General features: G+C 37.5%; 1 protein-coding gene across 1 annotated transcript in view; it reads left to right on the top strand.

The window, feature by feature from the left end:
* SNX14 (sorting nexin 14) overlaps nucleotides 1-22327 on the top strand; it is a 116925-nt gene that overhangs the window by 31934 nt on the left and 62664 nt on the right. The window contains 7 exon segments of the mRNA XM_044003041.1: nucleotides 8216-8372; nucleotides 9982-10057; nucleotides 10335-10379; nucleotides 10490-10570; nucleotides 10682-10796; nucleotides 13264-13419; nucleotides 15996-16120. Of these exon segments, the coding sequence (XP_043858976.1) occupies nucleotides 8216-8372; nucleotides 9982-10057; nucleotides 10335-10379; nucleotides 10490-10570; nucleotides 10682-10796; nucleotides 13264-13419; nucleotides 15996-16120 (755 nt within the window).

The following is a 22327-nucleotide window of genomic DNA, read 5'->3' as shown; positions in this document are numbered from 1 at the left end:
GAGTCCTTTATAACATTTGTTCCCTTGGATGATTGTCAGGGTTGAGCTAGAAATAGGAGTGGTGTACATGACAATTAGAAGACTTTCTTTGGCACTTATAACATTCAGTATGTTTCAGAACAACTGGGTTATTCATCTATTATTGCTCACTTTGAACATGAGTGGCCAACTTCCTTTTCTGAACATATATGATTATGTCTTTAATTGTTAATATATTCCAGCCTTCTATTGACTTTCCATGCATCATTCCATTGCCTTTAAAAAAATTTTTTTTGTTTTGGGCAAGGCAGTTGGGGTTAAGTGAGTTGCCCAGGGTCACACAGCTAGTAAGTGTTAAGTGTCTGAGCCCGGATTTGAACTCAGGTCCTCCTGACTCCAGGACTGGTGCTCTATCTACTGCACCACCTAGCTGCCCCTCCATTGCCCCCCTTTTTTTTTTTTTTTTGCAGGGCAATGAGGCAATGAGTGACTTGCCTAGGGTCACACAGCTAGTAAGTGTCAAGTGTCTGAGTCACGCTTTGAACTCAGGTCCTCCTGAATCCCAGGGCTGGTGCCTTATCCACTGCGCCACCTAGCTGCCCCATCCATTGCCTTTATAATGTCATTTGAAATCATTATGGTGTTTTGTGATTCATAGCCATTCATAGTTTTATCCAACGTGATATTCCATGATTTGTAACCATTACTGGAAGAAGATCAGCATCAAAAGTATGATTTGGTTTTAGGAAGCATCTTAGGATGATCAAAAAAATGTTACACAATTTTCCAAATGCAGTTCACTCCATTCTCTTCCTTAAATTTAATTCTAGATTTGGTTCATTGTCCATTTATAGTGTCTATGGAAGATATAAGTACTGATGGACAAAGTCAGTGGGTTGCTCTTCTAACTCATGTCAGTGTGAGAATAAAATTGGATATTAGATCATAAATCTCCCCTACTTAACTTTTCCCTAATTTATCTCCCAGACTAGTAAATGGAAGAAGCTTCTGGTTTTCTAGATAGAGCCTTTATTGTATGGTAGTCAAAAGGTGATGTTGATTAGAAGGATAGGAAAATAGAAATACAATACAAATCATCTTAAGTCTAGGCTTAGTCTATATTCCTTATAAAAACTCACCAAACCGAAAAGGCCACCTTTGGAGAGAGAGAGACCGTCTGTGCCGCGCCGTCAGGAGTCCCGCCAAGCAGGCAAAAAGGCCTACTCCCGTTCTCTCCACCCCGGAAGTCAAAAACCCGGCAGGCAGTCTGACATGCGCAGCAGGCGGACTGTTCATCTCCTCCCCAAAAGGGTGGTCCTTGAAAAACTGGCGTCTTTCAGTTATCCTAACCGACTGTTAAAAACTTTCATATTTTACCACATCAGAATCTTCCTGGTACAGTGGGAAGAGTGTTGGATTTACAGTCAGAGGACCTGGGTGCAAATCAGAGGTCTGACAATGTGTATTGGGCAAGCCACTCCACATCTCTGGGCCTAGATTTTCTCATGTGTGAAGTGAAGGTGTTAGACCACATGCCCTTTAAGGCCCTTCAAGTTTTAAATCTTTGATCTTGGGCTTTGTTTTTTTCCTGTGTCAGTTGCTGGGTTAACTTCCATTGATTGTTCATTAATTTCACTGAAGAGGGCCCATAGGTTTTTGGGACTTAGTGTACTTGACAACCTGTGACTGGTGTGATCTGGAAAACTTCACTATTTGTAGGGAATGTCTCTTCCTTCACGGCTTTGCCCTAGACATCATCTATTACTATACACATTTGGATAGTCAGTCAGTAAACATGTATTAAGCTATGTGCTAGACAGATAAAATGTTAAGAGCTGAGAGATGAGTATCTTGTTTGGATCAAAAAATACTTGTTGGGGGCAGCTAGGTGGCGCAGTGGATAAAGCATCGGCCTTGGATTCAGGAGTACCTGAGTTCAAATCCGGCCTCAGACACTTGACACCTACTAGCTGTGTGACCCTGGGCAAGTCACTTAACGTCCATTGCCCCGCCAAAAAAAAAAAATACTTGTTGGGGAGTAAGGTGGAAGAAGACTGGATAGACAGGAGGAAGCTAGGTTATGAAGGGATTTGAATGCCAAACAGAGTTTATTGAGTAGGGCAGTGACATGATCAGACCTGCACTTTAGGAAAGTCTCTTTAATGGCTGAACAGAGGATGGAGTGGAGTGGGGAGAGATTTGAGGCAGACAGTGCCACTAATAGGCTATTGTAGTAATCCAGGTATGAGGTGATGAGGGCTTGCACCATCGTGGTAGAATTGTCAAAGAGAAGAGGGCATGTTTAAGAGATGTTACAAAGGTGAAATCTTATGCCTTTCCCCCCAGGGCAGTGAGGGTTAAGGTCACACAGCTAGTAAGTGTCAAGTGTCTGAGGCCGGATTTGAACTTAGGTCCTCCTGAATCCAGGGCTGGTGCTTTATCCACTACGTCACCTAGGTGGTGACTCCTTCGAGTATGACTCCTAATGTAAGCATGAGGGATTGGGAAGTGGTATGTATTGCATTCTACAGTAATAGAGAAGGTAGAAGTAGGGGAAAGGTTTAGGGGGAAAGATAATGAGTTCTGTTTTGGATATTGAGTTTAAGATGTTTGCTGGTCATCTGGTTAAATATATCTGAAAGCACTTGGAGATGTGTGATTGGAAGTCAGTAGACATTTGGGGCAGGATAGGTAGAATTGAGAATATGAGAAATTGGAAGTGTTTAGCTTAGAGAGGAGAAGACTCAGTGGGGAACATGATAACTATCTTCAAGAATCTGAAGGTCTGTCACAAGGAGGAGGGATTATATTTGTTTTCTTTGATCTTAGTAGAATCAGGAGTCGTGTGAGTGACAGACTTAATGTCAGGAAAAACTTCCTAATGTGTTCCAAAAGTGGAATGAACTGCCCCAAGAATTTTTGGGTTCCATTTCCTTAAAGTAGAGCCCAGATGACCATTTGTTGGGTATTTGTGTAGTAGAAAGTCTTTTTATTTTAGGTACAAGTTGAGCTAGATGGCCACTAGAGTCCTTTCCATTTCTCATATTCTCTGATGAAGGAAGAGTGAATTTGTGAGGGGTGAGGCATAGGAAGAGATGAAAATGGAATCTCAGACTTCAGGAATCTGAAGGTGGAACAGTTTGTGGTTATGGGGATTTCTAAGTTGTTACTTCTTCCAAGGGTGTTTGAGATAGATTGTTGGTGCAGGTGATGAAAACTTAGATTTGCAGGCCAAGTTACTAAGGGGTACCCTCTCTTTAAGTCTGAGGCTAGGTATTGAGATGGATAGGAAGACTGTGAGGTAGGTATGACCCCTGGGCTTGTAGGGACAGCAGAAATGATCTTGTTAGGGATATATATGAATGGTGAACTTCAAAGAAGATTGCCAAGTGATGTCCCCAGAGAGTATCTGTAAATGCCATTGGTGAACAAAAAAGAGGTCTTTTGATTTCTTCTTTTGGCCTATTTTGTCACGGTGGGTATTTGAGAGCATGGCCAGAGATGAAGTGTCTGGAGTCAAAGTGTGAGAAGAAGAGTTCCAAGATGAAAAGCAGAAGAGGATAGGAGCTGGGAGAGTAGGGGGAGCCTCTATACACAGTGATATGTTTTGCAGAGACTCAAAAATACAATACCAAAAGCCTTGATAGCGCTGCTTTATATAGATAGAGTGGTTTGGCTACAGTTCGTTGGTTTTTGGGAGGGGGGGGGCGTTTATCTTAGCATTTATTTTATTTCATTCATTCATTCATTTGTTCATTAATTTATTCTTTCATTTATTTATTGGGTAATAAACATTTAAATTTAAAGTTTTGAGTTCCAAATTATATCCCTCCTTTCCTCCTACCCCCACCCTCCCTGACGCATTAAGCAATGAGATAGAGGTTATACATGTGCAGTTATATAAAACATTACCATATTAGTCATTATATAGGAAAAGTCGAATAAAGGGGGAAAATGAAAGCATGCTTCAGTTCTATGTTCAGTCAGTATCAGTTCTTTCTTTGGAGGTGGATAGCATGCTTCATTCATCCTTTGGGATTGTCTTGGATCATTGTATTGCTGAGTGTAATTAAGTTATTCACAGTTCTGCATTCATCAAACAATATTGCTGTCACTGTGCACAAAGTTTTCCTGGTTCTGCTCACTTCACTATACATTAGTTCATATAAGTCTTTCCAGGTCTTTCTGAAATCATACTGCTTGTCATTTTTTATAGCACTATAATATTCCATCATAATCATATACCACAGCTTGTTCAGCCATTATCCAATTGATGGGCATTCTTTTGATTTCAAATTCTTATCTACCACAAAAAGAGCTGCTATAAATATTTTTATACAAATTGGTCTTTTTCTCTTTTTTGGGATATAAAACTAGCAGTGGTATACCATTTACATTTTGATCAATTTTGAATTAACTTTTTATATAACTGTACCCATTCTAATTGTGAATGTGGAATTCAAAATCTAAAATCACCAGAAAATGCCATTTGGGATTCTTCTGGTAACTCATGTCAATTAAATTTCATAATATTGTTTCTTAGCCTGTGATTAATAGAATGTATTAATTAAAATTCCACTGAATTACGGAGATTCAATTTTTATTATGGTAAGGATACACTTATAAGTGTAAACCATACCACCTTATGGCTTATAAAACTCTTTCCTCAGAACAGTGTCTCAGGTGAGTAGTGGAAAAATTATCTTCATTTTTATGGATGAGAAAACAGGCCTAGTTAATTTGTCCATGGTCACTCAGTGTCAGAGCTCAAACTTATCCAAGGATACTTTACACTTTGCCATTTAAATGATGATGAATCAGCTATAACTATTCTTTTTTTTTTTTGCAATAACTATTCTTTTTTGTAGATTTTCCTTTTATCTTTGTGTGGATTTATTCTCTTAAATTGTACCTTTTTGTTAGAATCACAAAATTTAGCTAATGATTTTTAAGCTCATTACTCTAACTAAAAATATCATATAGTCATCTTTTTGAAAAGTTTTATAAATGTTTAACTTTTTTTTATGCCTTTTGTATTTTGCCAGTATACTTCTTTTCTTTCCATCTTCACCTCACCTTACCACTGAAACTTTCCTTGTAGCAAACAAAAGTAGTGAAAGAAAACCTACCAAAAATCTCAACTGATAGCATATGCAACATTGAGCACCTCCATCCACCAAAAAAAGTGAGGTATGGAGGAGCAGCTAGGTGGTGCAGTGGATAAAGCACTGGCCCTGGATTCAGGAGGACCTGAGTTCAAATCTAGCCTCAGCCACTTATCATTTACTAGCTGTGTGACCCCGGGCAAGTCACTTAACCCTCATTGCCCCACCAAAAAAGTGAGGTGTGTTTCACCATCCAGTATTGGTCATTGCATTTAATTTTAGTTCAACTGACTTTTATTGTTATTATCATTTACATTGTATCTTCGTCCACATTGTTCTGTTAATGCTTGCTTTGCTCTGCATTGGTTTATGCAAGTGTTTCTATTTTTCTTTGAATTTCACATTTTTTGCATTCATAAACCAGTTTGTTCAACCATTCCTCAGTTGGGGCACCCACTTTTTTCCCCTGGTTTTTAATGACCACAAAAAGTGCTGCTGTCAGTATTTTCATATAATTGATTTTTCTGTCTTTGACCTCCTTGGGGTGTTTGCCTCATGGCTGGATACAGTTGCATCATATGGTACCAATAATTTAGTAAATTTCTTTACATAATTTGAAATTGTTTTCCATAAAGTTTGAACCAATTCATAGCTTCACAAATAGTATAATCGTGTATATAACTTCCCACAGTCATTCCAACATTGACAATTTCCATCTTTTGCACATTTTCTGGGTGTGAAGTAAATCCCCGGTGTTGTTTTAATTTATATTTTTTCTCATTATTACTAGTTTAGAACTTTTTTTTTTACATAGCTGTTACTAATTTGCATTTTGTTTCCCAAAACTCATTTCATATACTTTTTTTTTTTTGGTGGGGCAATGAGGGTTAAGTGACTTGTCCAGCTAGTAAGTATCAAATGTCTGAGGCTGGATTTGAATTCAGGTCTTCCTGAATCCAGGGCCAGTGCTTTATCCACTGTGCTACCTAACTGCCCCATTTCATATACTTTTGTAGTCAACTTTATATTTTGGAAGTCAATAGTTTAGTTTCCTTCTTGCAAATATTGGAATTTTATTTCACTTCAGATGGTATGCAGTTAGTTGCCTGTACATTAAAGTAGTTGATTTAAAAACTTGGTTGATTCATTTTAGTTATTGTTTTTAAAAAATTTTTATTGACATCTTCTGTTTCTAAATCATCTTCATTTAAAAATATATCCTTCCTTCCCATCCACATCCTTTGTAACAAAGAAGAAAAAAAAGCTGTTCAGCAAACCATATCAATTCAGACTGACAGTAATTGTAATGTATCAATAGTCTCCTAGCTCTGCAAAAATGGAAAAAGGGTGGCTTTTCTCAATTCTTCTCCAAGGTCCTCTTTGATCATTTTCATTACAGTCTGTTAGGCTGTGTTTCTTTGTTCTTTTTATATTTTTGTCATTGTGTATATTGTTTTCCTAGTTCTGCTTACTTTATTCCCTTTAATGTCTATGTCTTCCTGGGGGCAGTTGGGTAGTGCAGTGGATAAAGCACCGGCCCTGGACTCAGGAGGACCTGAGTTCAAATTCGACCCCAGACACTTGACACTTACTAGCTGTGTGACCCTGGGCAAATCACTTAACCCTTATTGCCTCCCCTGCCCCTCCCCCCCCCCCCAATGTCCATGTCTTCCCATACTTCTTTGAACTTTTCCTATTCATCATTTCCTATAGCACGCCTAAAGTTCATTACATTCATGTTCCATTATTTGACCATTCCTGTTAATAGGCATCTATTTTGTTTCCAGTTAATTATTAGTGGTTGATTTTTAAAAATTGTATTTTATTTCTTTTTTCCCAATTACATCTAAATATAGTTTTCAGCATTCATTTTTGTAAGATTTTGAGTTCCAAATTTTTTTCTCCCTTCCTTCCTTACCTCCCCCCTCCTGAAACCAGCAAACAGTCTGATATAGGTCATACATTACAGTCATGTTAAACATATTTCCACATTAGTCATGTTATGAGAGAAGAAATAGAACAAAAGAGAAAAAAGAAGGAACAAACAAAAAAACAACAAAAAGTGAAAACAGTATGCTTCCATCTGCCTTCAGACTCCATAGTTCTTTTTCTGGATATGGAGAGTATTTTCCATTATGAGTCTTTTGGAATTGTCTTGGATCGTTGTGTTGATGAGAAGAGCTAAATCTATCACAGTTGATCATCACATAATATTGCTTTTATTGTGTACAATGTTCTCTTGGTTCTGCTCACTTCACTCAGCATCAGTTCATATAAGTCTTTCCAGGCCTTTCTGAAATCATCCTGCTTGTCATTTTTTATAGCACTGTAATATTCCTTTACAATCCTTTTGGGCATAGTTCCAAATTGCTCTCCAGAATGGTTGGATCAGTAAACAGTTCCACCAACAATGCATTAGTGTTCCAGTTTTCCTATGTCTCCTCCAACATTTATCATTTTCCTTTTTTGTCAAATTAGCCAATTGGATGGTTGTGAGGTGGTATCTCAGAGTAGGTTTAATTTGCATTTCTCTAATCAGTAGTGATTAAGAACATTTTTTTGTATGGCTGTAGATATCTTTAATTTCTTCATCTGAAAACTGCCTGTTCATATCCTTTGACCATTTCTCAATTGGGGGATGACTTGTTTTCTTATAAATTTGATTCAGTTCTCTATTTTAGAAACGAGCCCTTTATCAGAAACACTGATTGTAAAGTGATTGATTCTTAAATCAGTGCACAGGATAGACGTTGAGCACACTTTTTATTTGTTTTAACTTCTGTGTGATACAATTGCTGAAAGTAAAGCAACAACAGTTCTGTCATCTGATTCAAATCTTGGAAAGACAAATCAAATTATCTGACTACATTTCTGATCTTAGGAATTCTTAAGGTACTTGGCATTTGTTGCAAATATTTTTATACCAGAGATGATCTGACTCTAATTGATGCATTTTTCTTGATCTTTAATGAATGAAAAATACTAGTTATTAGCATACTGTATATTTAGGGTTTGAAGGAGTAAAATACTGTGCAATCAGTTTGAGATTTTTGTATTTGAGTACTCTTTATTTGTCAGGTGAACCGGCTATGGTTGCTTAACCTAATATTGATTTTTGTCTCTCTTTATAGTAAAAAATGCAGAGTTTTTACAACAAGCGGCTTTAGAAGAATATGGGCCAGAACTTCATGTGGCTTTGAGAAGTCGAAGAGATGAGCTGCACTATTTGAGGAAACTTACTGAATTACTTTTCCCTTATATTTTGCCCCCTAAAGCAACAGACTGCAGGTATAAATATTATTGGAAGTTTTCATAGCAGTATTTGCATGCTCTGCCACAGTGTATGTTTCTGTTCCTGATCATGGTAGTCAGACTATAATTAGAGATTGGCCTAAACTGTGAACAGTTTTTAGTTTCCAAAAAAACCCCCCCAAAACCCAAACCCCCAACATTTATCAATTTTTAAGATACCAATTTAGGTGTTAGATCTGAATGGTATTGCCTTACTGTTGATATCATTGAACCTTAAGAAATCAAATATAAAGCTGTTAATTGAAATGAATTTCAGTTGTTACAATAATCATCCTTAATTATTTCTTTTTAGAAAATTCAGGTTAGTGGATCAAATAGACAAAAACACTTCAAGCAACTCTGTAGGCACTTTGTTAGTAGCCCTGTGAAACACTCTAAAAGGTCATCAGGCTTATCTCCCCCTATGTCTTATCAGGATTGTGTTTAAAACATCCCAGAGAGGGGCAGCTAGGTGACGAAGTGGATAAAGCACCAGCCCTGGATTCAGGAGGACCTGAGTTCAAATATGGCCTCAGACATTTAACACTTACTAGCTGTGTGACCCTGGGCAAGTCACTTAACCCCAATTGCCTGACACACAAAAACAAAACAAAATAAAACAATAAAAAAAATCACTATTATCTTTTCTTAAGAATCTACATAGAGTCTAGAATTTGTCTTTCTAATGAGATTTCTTAGATAGAAAGTATGTTTTTTTTTATGTATAAGGTATTTTATTTTTTCCGTTACATGTAAAGATAGTTCTCAACTTTTGTTTATACAAGTTTTACAATTTCAGATTTTTCTCCCTCCCTCCCCTCCCTCCCCACTCCCCTAGACAGTAGGCAATCTGATATAGGTTATATCTATATATCTATATATCTATATACATAGACATATATATATATATATATATATATATATATATATATATACACACACACATAATAACATTAATCCTATTTCTGCATTAATCCTGTTACAAGAGAAAAAATCAGCAGTGATGCAAAACCTCAAAATAGAAAAAAAAAAAACAACAGTACCCAAAACAAAAGAAATAGTATGGTTCAATCAGCATCTATACTCCACAGTTCTTTTTTTTTTTTTCTTGGATTTGGAGATCCTCTTCTATCATGAGTTCCCTGGAACTCTTCTGTACCATTGCATTGGTGAGAAGAATATAGTCCATCACAGTAGGTCAACACTCAATGTTGATGATACTGTGTACAATGTTCTTCTGGTTCTGCTCATCTCACTCATCATCAGCTCACACAAGACCCTCCAGGTTTCTCTGAACTCCTCCGGCTCATCATTTCTTACAGCACAATAGTATTCCACTGTATTCATATACCACAACTTGTCCAGCCATTCCCCAATTGATGGGCACCCCCTCAACTTCCAATTCCTTGCCACCACGTAAAGAGCAGCTATAAATATTTTTGTACATGTGTGTCCCTTTCCCCCTTCCATGATAGAAAGTACATTTTAATACTTAACCTATTTCCTACCATGAAAATAATTTTCTATTAAATTTTTACTTATAGCAAATTGTGGTCTCAAAGTGTGTTACAATTAGGTAACTATTCTTCTTTTTGTTTTTCTACAGATCCCTGACTTTACTTATAAGAGAGATCCTGTCTGGTTCTGTTTTTCTTCCTTCGTTGGATTTCCTAGCTGATCCAGTAAGATTGAAGCACTAAAACTGTATAAAAATTTTTATTCCCTGCATCAGAGTAACATTTTTTGCACATCTTGCTACTTGTAGCGCTTTAGGAAATTGTCCCTCTGTGGCATATCACTGCATATGTTTTACCACTGTGACGTTTCTCCATTGGATTGACAGATAAACTTTCATAACTTGAGAAAAGTCTTGTAGAATTCTGGTCAGAATATAGTAAAGGAATTATTTTCAGCTTGTTTCTTTTGTCATGGCAACCTATGTTTTTTATTTCCCATTAGGATACTGTGAATCATTTACTTATCATCTTCATAGATGACAGTCCAGTGAGTATTGACTACTTTAGAAAGCATTTCAAATTATATTGTATTTTGTTTCATATCAGCCAAATAGAATAAGAATTTTAATGAATCGGTTCATTCTTTTTTTTTAACAGCCTGAAAAAGCAACAGAACCTGCTTCCTCTTTGGTTCCTTTCTTGCAGAAATTTGCAGAGCCTAGAAATAAAAAGCCTTCTGTAAGTGGAGAAAGTACTTTTATTTACAACAGAGTATTCTGTTGCTTTTAATTTGAAGAAAAATTACAAAATATTTGCCCAGTATTTGACTCTCTTCCACCTTGTTTCAAGGTACTGAAGTTAGAATTGAAAGAGATTAGAGAACAGCAAGATCTTTTGTTTCGCTTCATGAATTTTCTGAAACAAGAAGGAGCAGTGCATGTGTTACAGTTTTGTCTGACCGTGGGTGAGGCTTACCTTTGTATTTACTGAATAATATGCTTTTTAACTTAAAAAAAATGATTTTGAATGTACAGGTCAGATCTTGTTATAGAGGTATCCAGCTTCTTCTGTTGCACTGAAACATTATTGTAAATGACTATTGCCGTATCACCCACCACTTCTTCAAAAGTGTATACTGCTGTTCCCCAGATTGAGATTTGACCTATAACTAGCTATGACCAAATCTTATTAGGAATAAAAAAATAGCAACCCAACCCATTCCAATAAAATATTTGGTATAATAAATATAAACAGGGCATCTAGGTGGCGCAGTGGATAGAGCGCCGGCCCTGGATTCAGGAGGACCTGAGTTCAAACTCGGCCTCAGACACTTAACACTTACTAGCTGTGTGACCCTGGGCAAGTCACTTAACCCCAATTGCCTCACCAAAAAAATAAAATAAATATAAACACATGTGTGTGTGCAATATATGTCTATGATTCTAAAATGATAGTGTTTTTGGTAATTTTGCCACTACAGGCTTCTCTTTTAAATAATAATTTCGTCCTAGAGTCCTTTCTTTCAGTCCATCCAAGAGGATTAACCTTTCCTCTGATTCCCTCAAGGAAAAGAGCAATATTAGCAATGTTCTCGCTCATTTGTTAATAGGAAAATGCTAATTGAAGGACTACATCAGAGAGCCATAATTATAACCTTCAGTGAGATTTAAAAATATATGGTCCTTATGGTGTAAAATGTGGACTGGTATAGGAAAGAGAGTTGGTCTTGGAATTGGAATTTGGATTCTGCCTTTGATTTTTTTCACTGGAGCCTAGCTAACCTCTCAACTGTTTAACCATTGTGGTCTTCAGTAAGACACTTAACCTTTCTGTCCTCTTATCTTCCTTTGTAAAATTAAGAGGTTGAATTAGATGGAAGGTTCCAAAAGACTTTGATTCTCTGGATAGACTGTTACTATTAATTGGCTGTGGATTACAGGGAAAATATAAAGCAACATTAGGCAAGATTGGGGGGAAATTATATTAAAGGCTTTTATTTTTCTTGCTATATCACAAATGATTATTATATGGATGAGGATTAGAGAAAAACATTTTTGTACTATGGAGGGGTTTGTTACATCCTGATCCAGTTGGTGACCACTTTAATAGTGCTTTACTTATTTTATTACAACAGAATCCTTTGTCCATAATTATTTAGTATGCTTGTGCTCATTTTAAAAATGGGCCATTGACTAAATGATGTTAATTTTTATTACAATGTTTTATTGTGATGGGATTTTTGTTAACAGGATTTTACCTGCAGCTCATTTTCAGTTTATATTACATTATACCATTAAGTTATTTAGCTGGCCAAGGTAGCACACATGTGGAATCCCAGCTACTCGGGAAGCCGAGACTGTTGGATCTCCTGAGTTTGGGTATTCTAAGGTGCTATGGGCTCTCTCACTTGGGTATCTGCACTGTTTGGCATTAATATAGTGTGCCCCTCTGAGCAACAGCCACCAGGAGGAGCAAATTGACTGAAGTTGGAAATGTAGTAGGCCAGATTACCATGGCTATCAGTAGTGGGATTCGTCCTGTGACCATTTGCATTTCCTGCCTAGAAGAGATGGGAATACCTAGTCTTTGATGAAAAAAAAAAAACCCAAACTATTATTTAATTAGAGTTTTTGTCATTGCTCTTTAAACATTATTTTTTTTCTACTCTGTCTATAAATTAGTTCTTATAAAAATCCAGTTTTTAAAAATTTAATTCAGATTTGAGAAACTGTGAGGCAGTGTTGAGAGGATCCTACTCCCTTTTCAGTAATGTAATGGTTTTTGTAACTTGCTTTGGAAATAAGAAACTGGCTTTTAAACATTGCCTGTTGTTTGAGCAAATTAAGTTAATTACTTATTTGTTGCTGTTATGTTTTTTCAGTTGTGTCCAATTCTTTGTGACCCCCATTTGGAATTTTCTTGCCAAAGATACTGAAGTGGTTTGCCATTTCCTTCTACAACTTATTTTACAGAGGAGGAAACTGAGGTAAACAGGATTAAGTGACTTGCCCGGGGTCACCCAGGTAGTAAGTTCTAAGTCTAGATTTGAACTCAGTAAGATGGGTCTTCCTGACTCCAGCCTGGCATTCTATCCACTGCACTACTCTAGTTGCCCAATAGACAATATTTTGAACAAACCATACTTTATATTTTTTGAGGAAAGTGTTAGGCTGTGTTGTTTTTTTCTATCATGCCATTTAAATTGTGTGCAAAACTGTGCAATTTATATTACTTCATAAATACTTGCCTGTTTATTATCAAGTATATAAGATACTTGGATGGTCAGCTGATTTTATGTCTTTAGGTATTTTGTCATTATACAAAGTCAAAATGAGATCAATAGTCATAGTTAAGACTGATGTAATATACTTAAGAAATGTTGTTGTTAAATAAGGTGCTTCTTTTTTCTCTGCTTTTTCCTAATATGCCAGAGGAATTCAATGACAGAATTTTGAGACCAGAATTATCAAATGATGAAATGATGTCTCTTCATGAAGAGGTGAAGAAGATATATAAAACCTATTGTTTGGATGAAAGTATTGACAAAATTAGATTTGATCCTTTTATTGTGGAAGAGATTCAAAGAAGTAAGTCTTGGGTCATGACAATATATCGAGTTTGTAGTTTTCAAGGCTTTTTCACATCCTTATCCCTTTGAGTAGATATTATACCTACAGTATCTAACCTCTTAAGAAACAGAGTAAGAAAGTATACAAAGTTACATTGAATAGTTCCACCTGGATCTGAGACTAGAGTGCAACTCTTCTCCTATCTATTACTCTTTCTAGTAAACTAAATGTATATTTACATTTCTGTAAAAACTCTCACTTAATCCATCTAATCCACTAATTGTTTTCCTATATATCTTTGTACTTTAAAGGCTAAACTTGAGAAAGCACTCTGCAATCACGGTTTTTTTTTTGTTTATTTGTTTTTTTGGTGAGGTGTTCTGGGATAAGTGACATGCCTCGGGTCACACAACTAGTAAGTGTTAAGTGTCTAATGCTCTGGCCCCTGTGCCACCTAGCTACCCTGCAATCAGTTTTTTATATCCTCTCATTCTTTTCTGCAGACACTCTGCAATTTGGCTTCTACCTTTATCATTTAACTGAAACTGCTCTCTACGGTTTTCAGTCTCTTAATTGCCAAATCTAATGCACTTTTCTCAACTGTGATCCTCCTTGACCTCTTCAGCATTTGGCACAGTTGATCATATTCTCTTTTTGAATGCCCTTTCCTCTCTAGGCATTTTTGACATTGTTCTATCCTGACTCACTTCCTGTCTTGTCCCTTTGCTTCTTCTGCCCCCATTTATGGTTCTTAATCCGGGTCATTTGCACTAACTATTGGTGTCCCCAGAGGTTCTGTCCTGGGCACCTCCCCTCCTCCCCCCCCCCCCCCTCCAACCTGCCCTTTGCTTAAAAAATTTTTTTTTGTCCTGGACTATTGCTTTGGCAGTGAAGTGGTTCAATTAGCAGTTCAATTAGCATCTCTGTGCAGATGATTCCCAGCTGTAGATATCCAGCCCTAGCACCTCCCCTAAGTTGTAGTTACTAATTTCCATCTATCTCTTGGATGTCTCAAATTGGATGTCTCATAAGTATCAACATATCTGAAAAAGACCTCATCTTTCTTCTCCAAACCTCCACCTTTCTAAACTTTGCTTATTACTGTGGAGGGCACCATCATCTTACTAGTCACTCAGGCTCAGAACTTCAATGTCATCCTCAATTCCTCAGTGGTTTTTACTCCTAGTGTGTAATCCTTTGCCAAATCTTGCTATTTCTACCTTTATAGCATCATTCATGTGTGTGTGTATGTATATGTAGGTATATAGCGAGGCCCGCCCCCCCCCCCCCCCCCCCCCGGCTGGTGCTTTATTCACTGTGCCACCTAGCTGCCCCATATGTATGTATATAAAAAAATATCTTATTTTCATTCACATAGCCTCAACTTTTTTTAAGGTCCTCGTTATCTATCATATGCACTACTGATATAAACCTTCTAACTGGGCTACCTGCCTGAAGCTTTTTCTCCCACTCTAGTCTATTCTCTACTCAACTGCCAAGGTGATTTTTTTTAATGTAATTTAATTTTATTTATTTATTTTTTTAGTGAGGCAATTGGGGTTAAGTGACTTGCCCAGGGTCACACAGCTAGTAAGTGTTAAGTGTCTGAGGCCAGATTTGAACTCAGGTACTCCTGACTCCAAGGCCGGTGCTGTATCCACTGTGCCATCTAGCTGCCCCTGATTTTTATTCTAAAACATAGGACTGACCATATCACCACCACCCAACTCAATGAGCTCCAGTGGCTCTCTATTATCTCTTGGACCAAATACAAAGTACTCTATTTGACCTGTAAGACTCTTCTTAACTTGGTCCCTTCCTACCTTTTCATTCTTTTTTTTTGTTTTTTGTTTTTTGGTGGTGCAGTGAATGTTAAATGACTTGCCCAGGGTCACACAGCTAGTAAGTGTCAAGTGTCTGAGGCTGGATTTGAACTTAGGTCCTCCTGAATCCAGGGATGGTGCTTCATCTACTGAGCCACCTAGCTGTCCCCCCTTTTCATTCTTTTTATATCTTATTCCCTTCTCTCTCTTCTTTGAGTCGGTGACCCTGGCCTCCTTGCTGTTCCTTGAACACAAAATTCTATCTCCATCTCTGTGCTTTTGCACTGGCATGTCCCCCATGGCTGGAATTGTCTACCCTGTCTTATCCTTTTCTCCATTTCCCTGACTTGCTTTAATATTTAGCTTACCTTCCACTTTCAGCAGGAGGCCTGTCCTCTTCATGTCAGCTAGTAATGTCTTCCTCTTTCAGGTTACCTTTGCCTACTCTCTATATATCTTATATGTACCTGGTTGTTTACATGTTATCTCCTTTATTAAAATATACATTCCTTTGAGGCAGGAACAATTTTGGGGTGGGTGGGGTTTTTTTGGGGGGGCGGTGAATATCCTCTTCATTTACAAAACCCATAGTATACCTGGCATATAATAAGCATTTCATAAATTTCTTGTTTACTGATTTGACTTGTTGAAGCATAAAACATAATATTATTTGTATAAAGTTTAGTTTGTAGTATTTTCCTGTGATCTTTTATTATCATGTACTTAAGAAATAAGTAAATCTTGCACATTTATTTTTCTGTTTTTTTCTAGTTGCTGATGGTGTCTATATAGATGTTGTGAAACTTCAAACTATGAGATGCTTGTTTGAAGCATATGAGCATGTTCTTTCTCTTCTAGAGAATGTATTTACTCCTATGTTCTGTCACAGTGATGAGGTAAGTTGGAAGTAAACTTGGTGTAGAGGCTTTTTTTTTTTTTGCAGGGCAATGGGGGTTAAGTGACTTCCCCAGGGTCACACAGCTAGTAAGTGTTAAGTGTCTGAGGCCAGATTTGAACTCAGGTCCTCCTGAATCCAGGGCGGGTGCTTTATCCACTGTGCCACCTAGCTGCCCCCGTAGAGGCTTTTTTAATAAAAAAGCTTATTAGTCCTAGCATTCAGTTATTAACCCACTATTTATATGCAATTGCATGCAAGGTTGTTATAGAAAAGTAGAGCAGATATATGTAAAAGAAAGTAGAAGGAAGTGGATTTTTTTAATAGAAGACTAGCCTGTTAATAGCATTACACATTGGCTACAAAAAGGTACAAAAGGAAAGCATATCCTTTTTTCCCAAATGAGATTATTAGCAGACAGTAGTTAATGGCAAGTGGTGTTATAAATTCTAAGGCCAGATCTGTACAGATGTGGTCATATAAGATGGGACTGAAACATTAATTTCACTTGATTTTCCATGGTTTTTCTAGATGACTCTGTAACATAGCAAAGCCTGGGAAACTATTTTTATTGAAAATGCCTTTCAGGAATTACAGAATTTCAGAGCATAAAGGGACACTACTGTGAAAATTAGATTAGGTTAGATTTTAATTTTTCTCCAAATAGTTGTACTACCCAGATATGACTGACTACATCTTGTAGACTTGGTTGGATCTTTGCTTTTATTTTTATGGGAATAGTTTCCACTGGTGCTGTCATTTCCACACATCTTATCTCCTTCAACTTTTAAAGATACATATATTTTATTTGTTTTAATAAGCCCACATCTACATTCTTATCCTTCACACCCCTCACCCCAATTGAGAATACAAGGAAAACTAAACCTATTATAGACATGTTTACTCAGTTCAAGAGACTTTCCACATTGGTCATGTCCAAAAAAAATTGTCTCATCCATTCTTTCTGAGTCCTTTCCATCAAGGAAGTGTGTAGTCTGTTACATCATCAGTCTGCTGGAATCGTGGTTGGTCATTATATAGATAAGAGTTCAGCACAGTCTTATTCCATTACATTTATGTACTTGTTCATGTATTCTTTGATTTATGGGCATCTTTTCAGATTCCCATTCTTTGCATCTCAAAAAACCCCCCCAACTCTAAGTATTTTTTATACATCCTTAGAATTTAAGATTAATTCCCCCCTTAGTCTACCTTTCCTCTAATTTCCTCTCTCCTCCTATTTCCTGCCCCTTCTTCCTATTTTATTGTTTAATGAAATGTATTTCTGTACTCAGCTGTTTCTGTGAATGTGTTTTTGTATGTGTTCTTCCTTCTTTTTACCAGTTCAGATGAGGTGAGGTTCAAGTGTCATTCCCTACCCCATCCCCTCCTCCTTGTTTTTATGGATGTCTACTTGTTCACCCTAAGTATGTGAGATAATTTTCCTTAACTTTACTTTTTCTTCTTAGCTCTTCCTCCTCCTCTACCGCCTTGCAGTATATTCCTCTTTCTCTCTTCATTATTTTCTTATGATCATCTAGATATAACAGAACACATTCAGCTTTGTCTAATTGAATTCCTTCTGTATACCCTGATAATGATAGGGTTCAGAGGGGACACGTATATCGTCTCCCCATATTTGAATGACAGCAGTTTGTTCTTCTTTAGTCCTTTATCATTATTCATTCATCTTTACCTTTTTTATGTTTCTCTTCACTTATGTGTTTAAAACTTTAAAGTTTCTCTACAGCTCTGGCATTTTTATTTTGAATGCTTGTAAGTTCTCTATTTCATTAGATATCCATTTCCCACCCCCCCTCTCCAGCATTATTTTCCATTTTTCTGGTTTTATCCTTGGCTATAAAAAATTATCTTTTGCCTTCTGTAATATTGTATTCCGAGTTTTCTGCTTCTTTATGTGGGTAGCTGCTAAATCACAAGTGATCCTGACTGTGGCTTGTTGACTTGCTATATTTTTCTTTGACCTGGAAACTGGATTTTGACTATGATGTTCCTGGAAGTTTTCATTAAAAGATTTCTCTCAAGAGGTAACTGGAGGATTCTTTCTTTTTCTTCTTTGCCTTTTGGTTCTAAGAGATCTGGGCAAATTTCTTTTAAGATTTCTTGAAATAGGGGGCAGCTAGGTGGTTCAGTAGATAAAGCACTGGCCCTGGATTCAGGAGGACTTGAGTTCAAATTTGGCCTCAGACACTTGATGGTAGCTGTGTGACCCTGGGCAACTCACTTAACCCTCATTGTCCCATAAAAAAAAAAAAGATTTCTTGAAGTAGGATGTGTAGTCCCTTTTTTTGGTCATGGCATTGAGAAAGTCCAGTGATTCTTAAATTTTTTTCTCCTCAGTCTCTTTTCTAGGTTAAGTTATTGTTTTGAAATATCTTACATTTTTTCTCTGTTTTTTTCTCCCCAGTCTTTTGACTTAATATTTCTTGTTGCCTCATGGAGTCATTGGCTCCTTTTTGGATCATTCTAATTTTCAGAGTTTGTGCCACCCTGTTTATTCCCTTTCCAATACTTTCTTCTGTATCTCTAATTTCTTTTCTAATTATTTCCTCCAGTGCTTTCATTCTGTTGATAAAAACCATTTTAAGTTCTCTTTTTTAAATTTCTCTTTTTTGTGGGACAATGAGGGTTAAGTGACTTGCCCAGGGCCACACAGCTAGTAAGTGTCAAGTGTCTGAGGCCAGGTTTGAACTCAGGTCCTTCTGAATTCAGGGCCGGTGCTTTATCCACTGCACCACCTAGCTGCCCCTTTAAGCTCTCTTTAACATCTGCTTCATGTCTTCCAAGAATTCTCATCGAGTTTGTTCCCAAGCTGTGTTTTTCTCTGAGGTTTTGCTGGTAGATGATTTTTATGCTAGTGAGAAAGTACATCTGTGGATTGGGAATTCCTGATTTTATCTTGGTCAGTGTGAGATTTTGTGTGTGTGTGTGTGTGTGTGTGTGTGTGTGTGTGAATTGATATTATTTTCTATTCTTTTAGAATCTTAGGAAGATAGTATGGTGCAGTGGAAAGAGCACTAAGCTTAGTGTCCCAAGTGGGAATTTGACTACCACTTAGTATTACTATGAACTTGATGAAGTCTTTTAGCTTCTCTGGACCTCAGTTTCCTCTTCTAAAAAATGAGGGAGTTGTACTAGATGAATAATGCAATAACATTTGTTAAGTGCTGAGCCTTGTGTTAAGTTGTCGTTGAGTTGTTTTCAGTTGTGTAGGACTCTTTGTGACTCCATTTGGTGTTTTCTTGGCAAAGATACTGCGCTGATTTGCTATTTCCTTCTCCAGCTTATTTTACAGATGAGGAAATGGAAGCAAACAGGGTTAAGTGACTTGCCCTGGGTCACACAGCTAGTACGTGTCTGAGGCTGGATTTGAACTTAAGTCTTCCTGACTCTGGGCCTGGTTCTATCCACTGTGCCTGCTCACCGTCCTATTGTATTAAGTACTTTTAGTAGAAAGTCGTTATGGAACAGTAGTACTTATGGTACAGTAGAAAAATTGAAATTATGAAAGCTGATCCCTGAGTACCTTTACAATTATGTTATTTAAATTTCAGGTTTCTTTTGCACATATTTGGCCAGTTCAAGTGTCCTTCCTGACCCATCTCAAATACTAGTGCAAATTTTTCACTGAGTACTATGGTAGATGCCTAATGTGGAAGTTCCATTATTGTCACTGATTACACTCCAACAGTACTGGCAGATGGTTCCCATTTTGTGTCTGTCTGCTGGTGTCCTTGAAGAGATTTTCACATTTGGTGTAATAGGTCAGCCTGTGGGTTTGAGAGTTGACTCAAGTCTCTAGACCATAGTGGTCCACTTTTCTCTACCCCACCCTTGCAACCTGGGTGGCCAGTGTCATAATTCATATTGCTTATTAGTCTATTGTGTAAGCAGCAGTCCAGAAATTTTTTTTAATATGGTAACCCTTTGTTGTTTTTGGTTTTTTTGGGAGGGCAATGAGGGTTAAGTGACTTGCCTAAGGTCATACAGTTAGTTAAGTGTCAAGTATCTGAGGCTGGATTTGAACTCAGGTACTCCTGAATCCAGAGCTGGTGCTTTATCCACTGTGCCACCTAGCTGCCTGCTGTTGTTGATATTTTTAACCTGGTTGCTCACACTATTGGCACTCGGGTCGGGGGTTGGATTGCTTTTGGAGGTATGGATTGCTATAAATTAGGACACTAATAGACCTTGGGCAGTTTGAATTAACCCCTCCTCCTATCTCCACCCAATCAACCAGAGAAGTTGTGAGCCAGGATACTGTGGGACAGACCTATGATTGCTTAAGTTTATTTTGTTCCAAGGTAGATGACTTGAAGGGACAGCTAGGTGGTACAGTGGATAGAGTGTTGGTCCTGAAGTTAGGAAGACCTAAGCTCAAATCTGGCCTCAGATACTTACTAGCTGTGTGACCTGGGGCAAGTCACTTAACTTTGTTTGCTTCAGTTCCCTACTCTGTAAACTGAGCTAAAAAAGAAATGGCAGGGGCAGCTAGATGGCGCAGTGGATAGAGCACTGGCCCTGGAGTCAGGAGTACCTGAGTTCAAATCCAGCCTCAGACACTTAACACTTACTAGCTGTGTGACCCTGGGCAAGTCACTTAACCCCAATTGCCTCACTAAAAAAAAAAAAAAAAAGAAATGGCAAACCACTCCAGTTGTCTGCCAGAATTACTCCAAAAGGAGTCACAAAGAATTAGACAACTGGGGCGGCTAGGTGGCTCAGTGGATAAAGCACCGGCCCTGGATTCAGGAATTCCCGAGTTCAAATTCGGCCTCAGACACTTAACACTTACTAGCTGTGTGACCTTGGGCAAGTCACTTAACCCCATTGCCCCATAAAAAAAAAAAAGAATTAGACAACTGAAAAACAATTGAACAACAACAAAGATGATCTGAAACCTAGCTGTTGCTCCTTTGAACAATTATTATTTTTTTCAATGATTTTTTTTGTTTGTTTGTTTAGTTTAGTTTTTGGGTTTTTTTGCGGGGCAATGAGGGTTAAGTGACTTGCTCAGGGTAACACAGCTAGTAAGTGTCAAGTGTCTGAGGCCAGATTTGAACTCAGTTTCTCCTGAATCCAGGGCTAGTGCTTTATCTACTGTGCCACCTAGCTGTCCCTAAAACAAAGCACTTTATTGTTTTGTTTTTGGGGTTTTTTTGTGGGGCAGTGAGGGTTAAGTGACTTGCCCAGGGTCACACAGCTAGTAAGTGTCAAGTGTCAGGCCAGATTTGAACTCAGGTCCTCCTGAATCCAGGGCTGGTGCTTTATCTACTGTTCCACCTAGCTGCCCCAGTGATGATGATGATGATGATGATGATGATGATGATGATGATGATTTACATTTGTATAGAATTTTATTTTCCAAAATATATGTAAAAACAAATTTTAACATCAGTTTTTTAAAACTTTGTGTTCCAACTTTTCTTCCCTCCATTCCTACCCCCACCCACAGGAACTCAAGCAATTCAAAATAAGTTATACATGATAGTCATAGAAAACATTCCCATATTAGCTAGTTGTGAGAGAAAACAGTCAAAAAATCCCCAAACTTCAGATTAAGGAATTGTCAAAGAGGAAAAGAAAAAAAATTTTTTTAAAATGTGTTTCCATCTGTTTTCAGATACTATCAGTTTTTTCTCTGAAGATGGGCTGCAATCTTCATAAGTCCTTCAGGGTTATATTGGATCATTGACTTGCTGAAAATAATCACATGCTTCCCAGCATATCATCCCACACTATTGCTGTTATTTTGTATATAGTACATTTCACTCTGCTTCAGTTAATGTAGGTCTTTCTGATAGTATCCTGTTCATCATAACCTGTATATAGTACCTTAACTTGACAGAGAATTTTCTTCATAGTAGCCCAGCAAAGTAGGTACCATACATTTTGCCATTATAATCAATCATCATAACTATTTCTCTCCATCCCACTCCCTTCCCATGACATTTACTCTATCTTCTTTTTACCTATTCCTCCTCAAAAGTGTTTTACTTCTGACTATCTTCTCCCCCACTCTGCACTCCACTTTTTCACCCTTCCTTCCTTATCCTTGTGCGATTTAAAATTGGATATAAGAGCATTAAACTCCCCCTTTAAGTTTTCCCTTATATATTTCCCAGACCACTAAGAAAAAGAAGCCTCTGAGCTTTAATCAGTGAGGGATTAGCTTTTATTGTTTGGG

Source organism: Dromiciops gliroides, chromosome 4 (genome assembly GCF_019393635.1).
Source record: "Dromiciops gliroides isolate mDroGli1 chromosome 4, mDroGli1.pri, whole genome shotgun sequence".
Lineage (NCBI taxonomy): Eukaryota > Metazoa > Chordata > Mammalia > Microbiotheria > Microbiotheriidae > Dromiciops > Dromiciops gliroides.
This window is presented reverse-complemented; position numbering and strand designations above follow the sequence as displayed.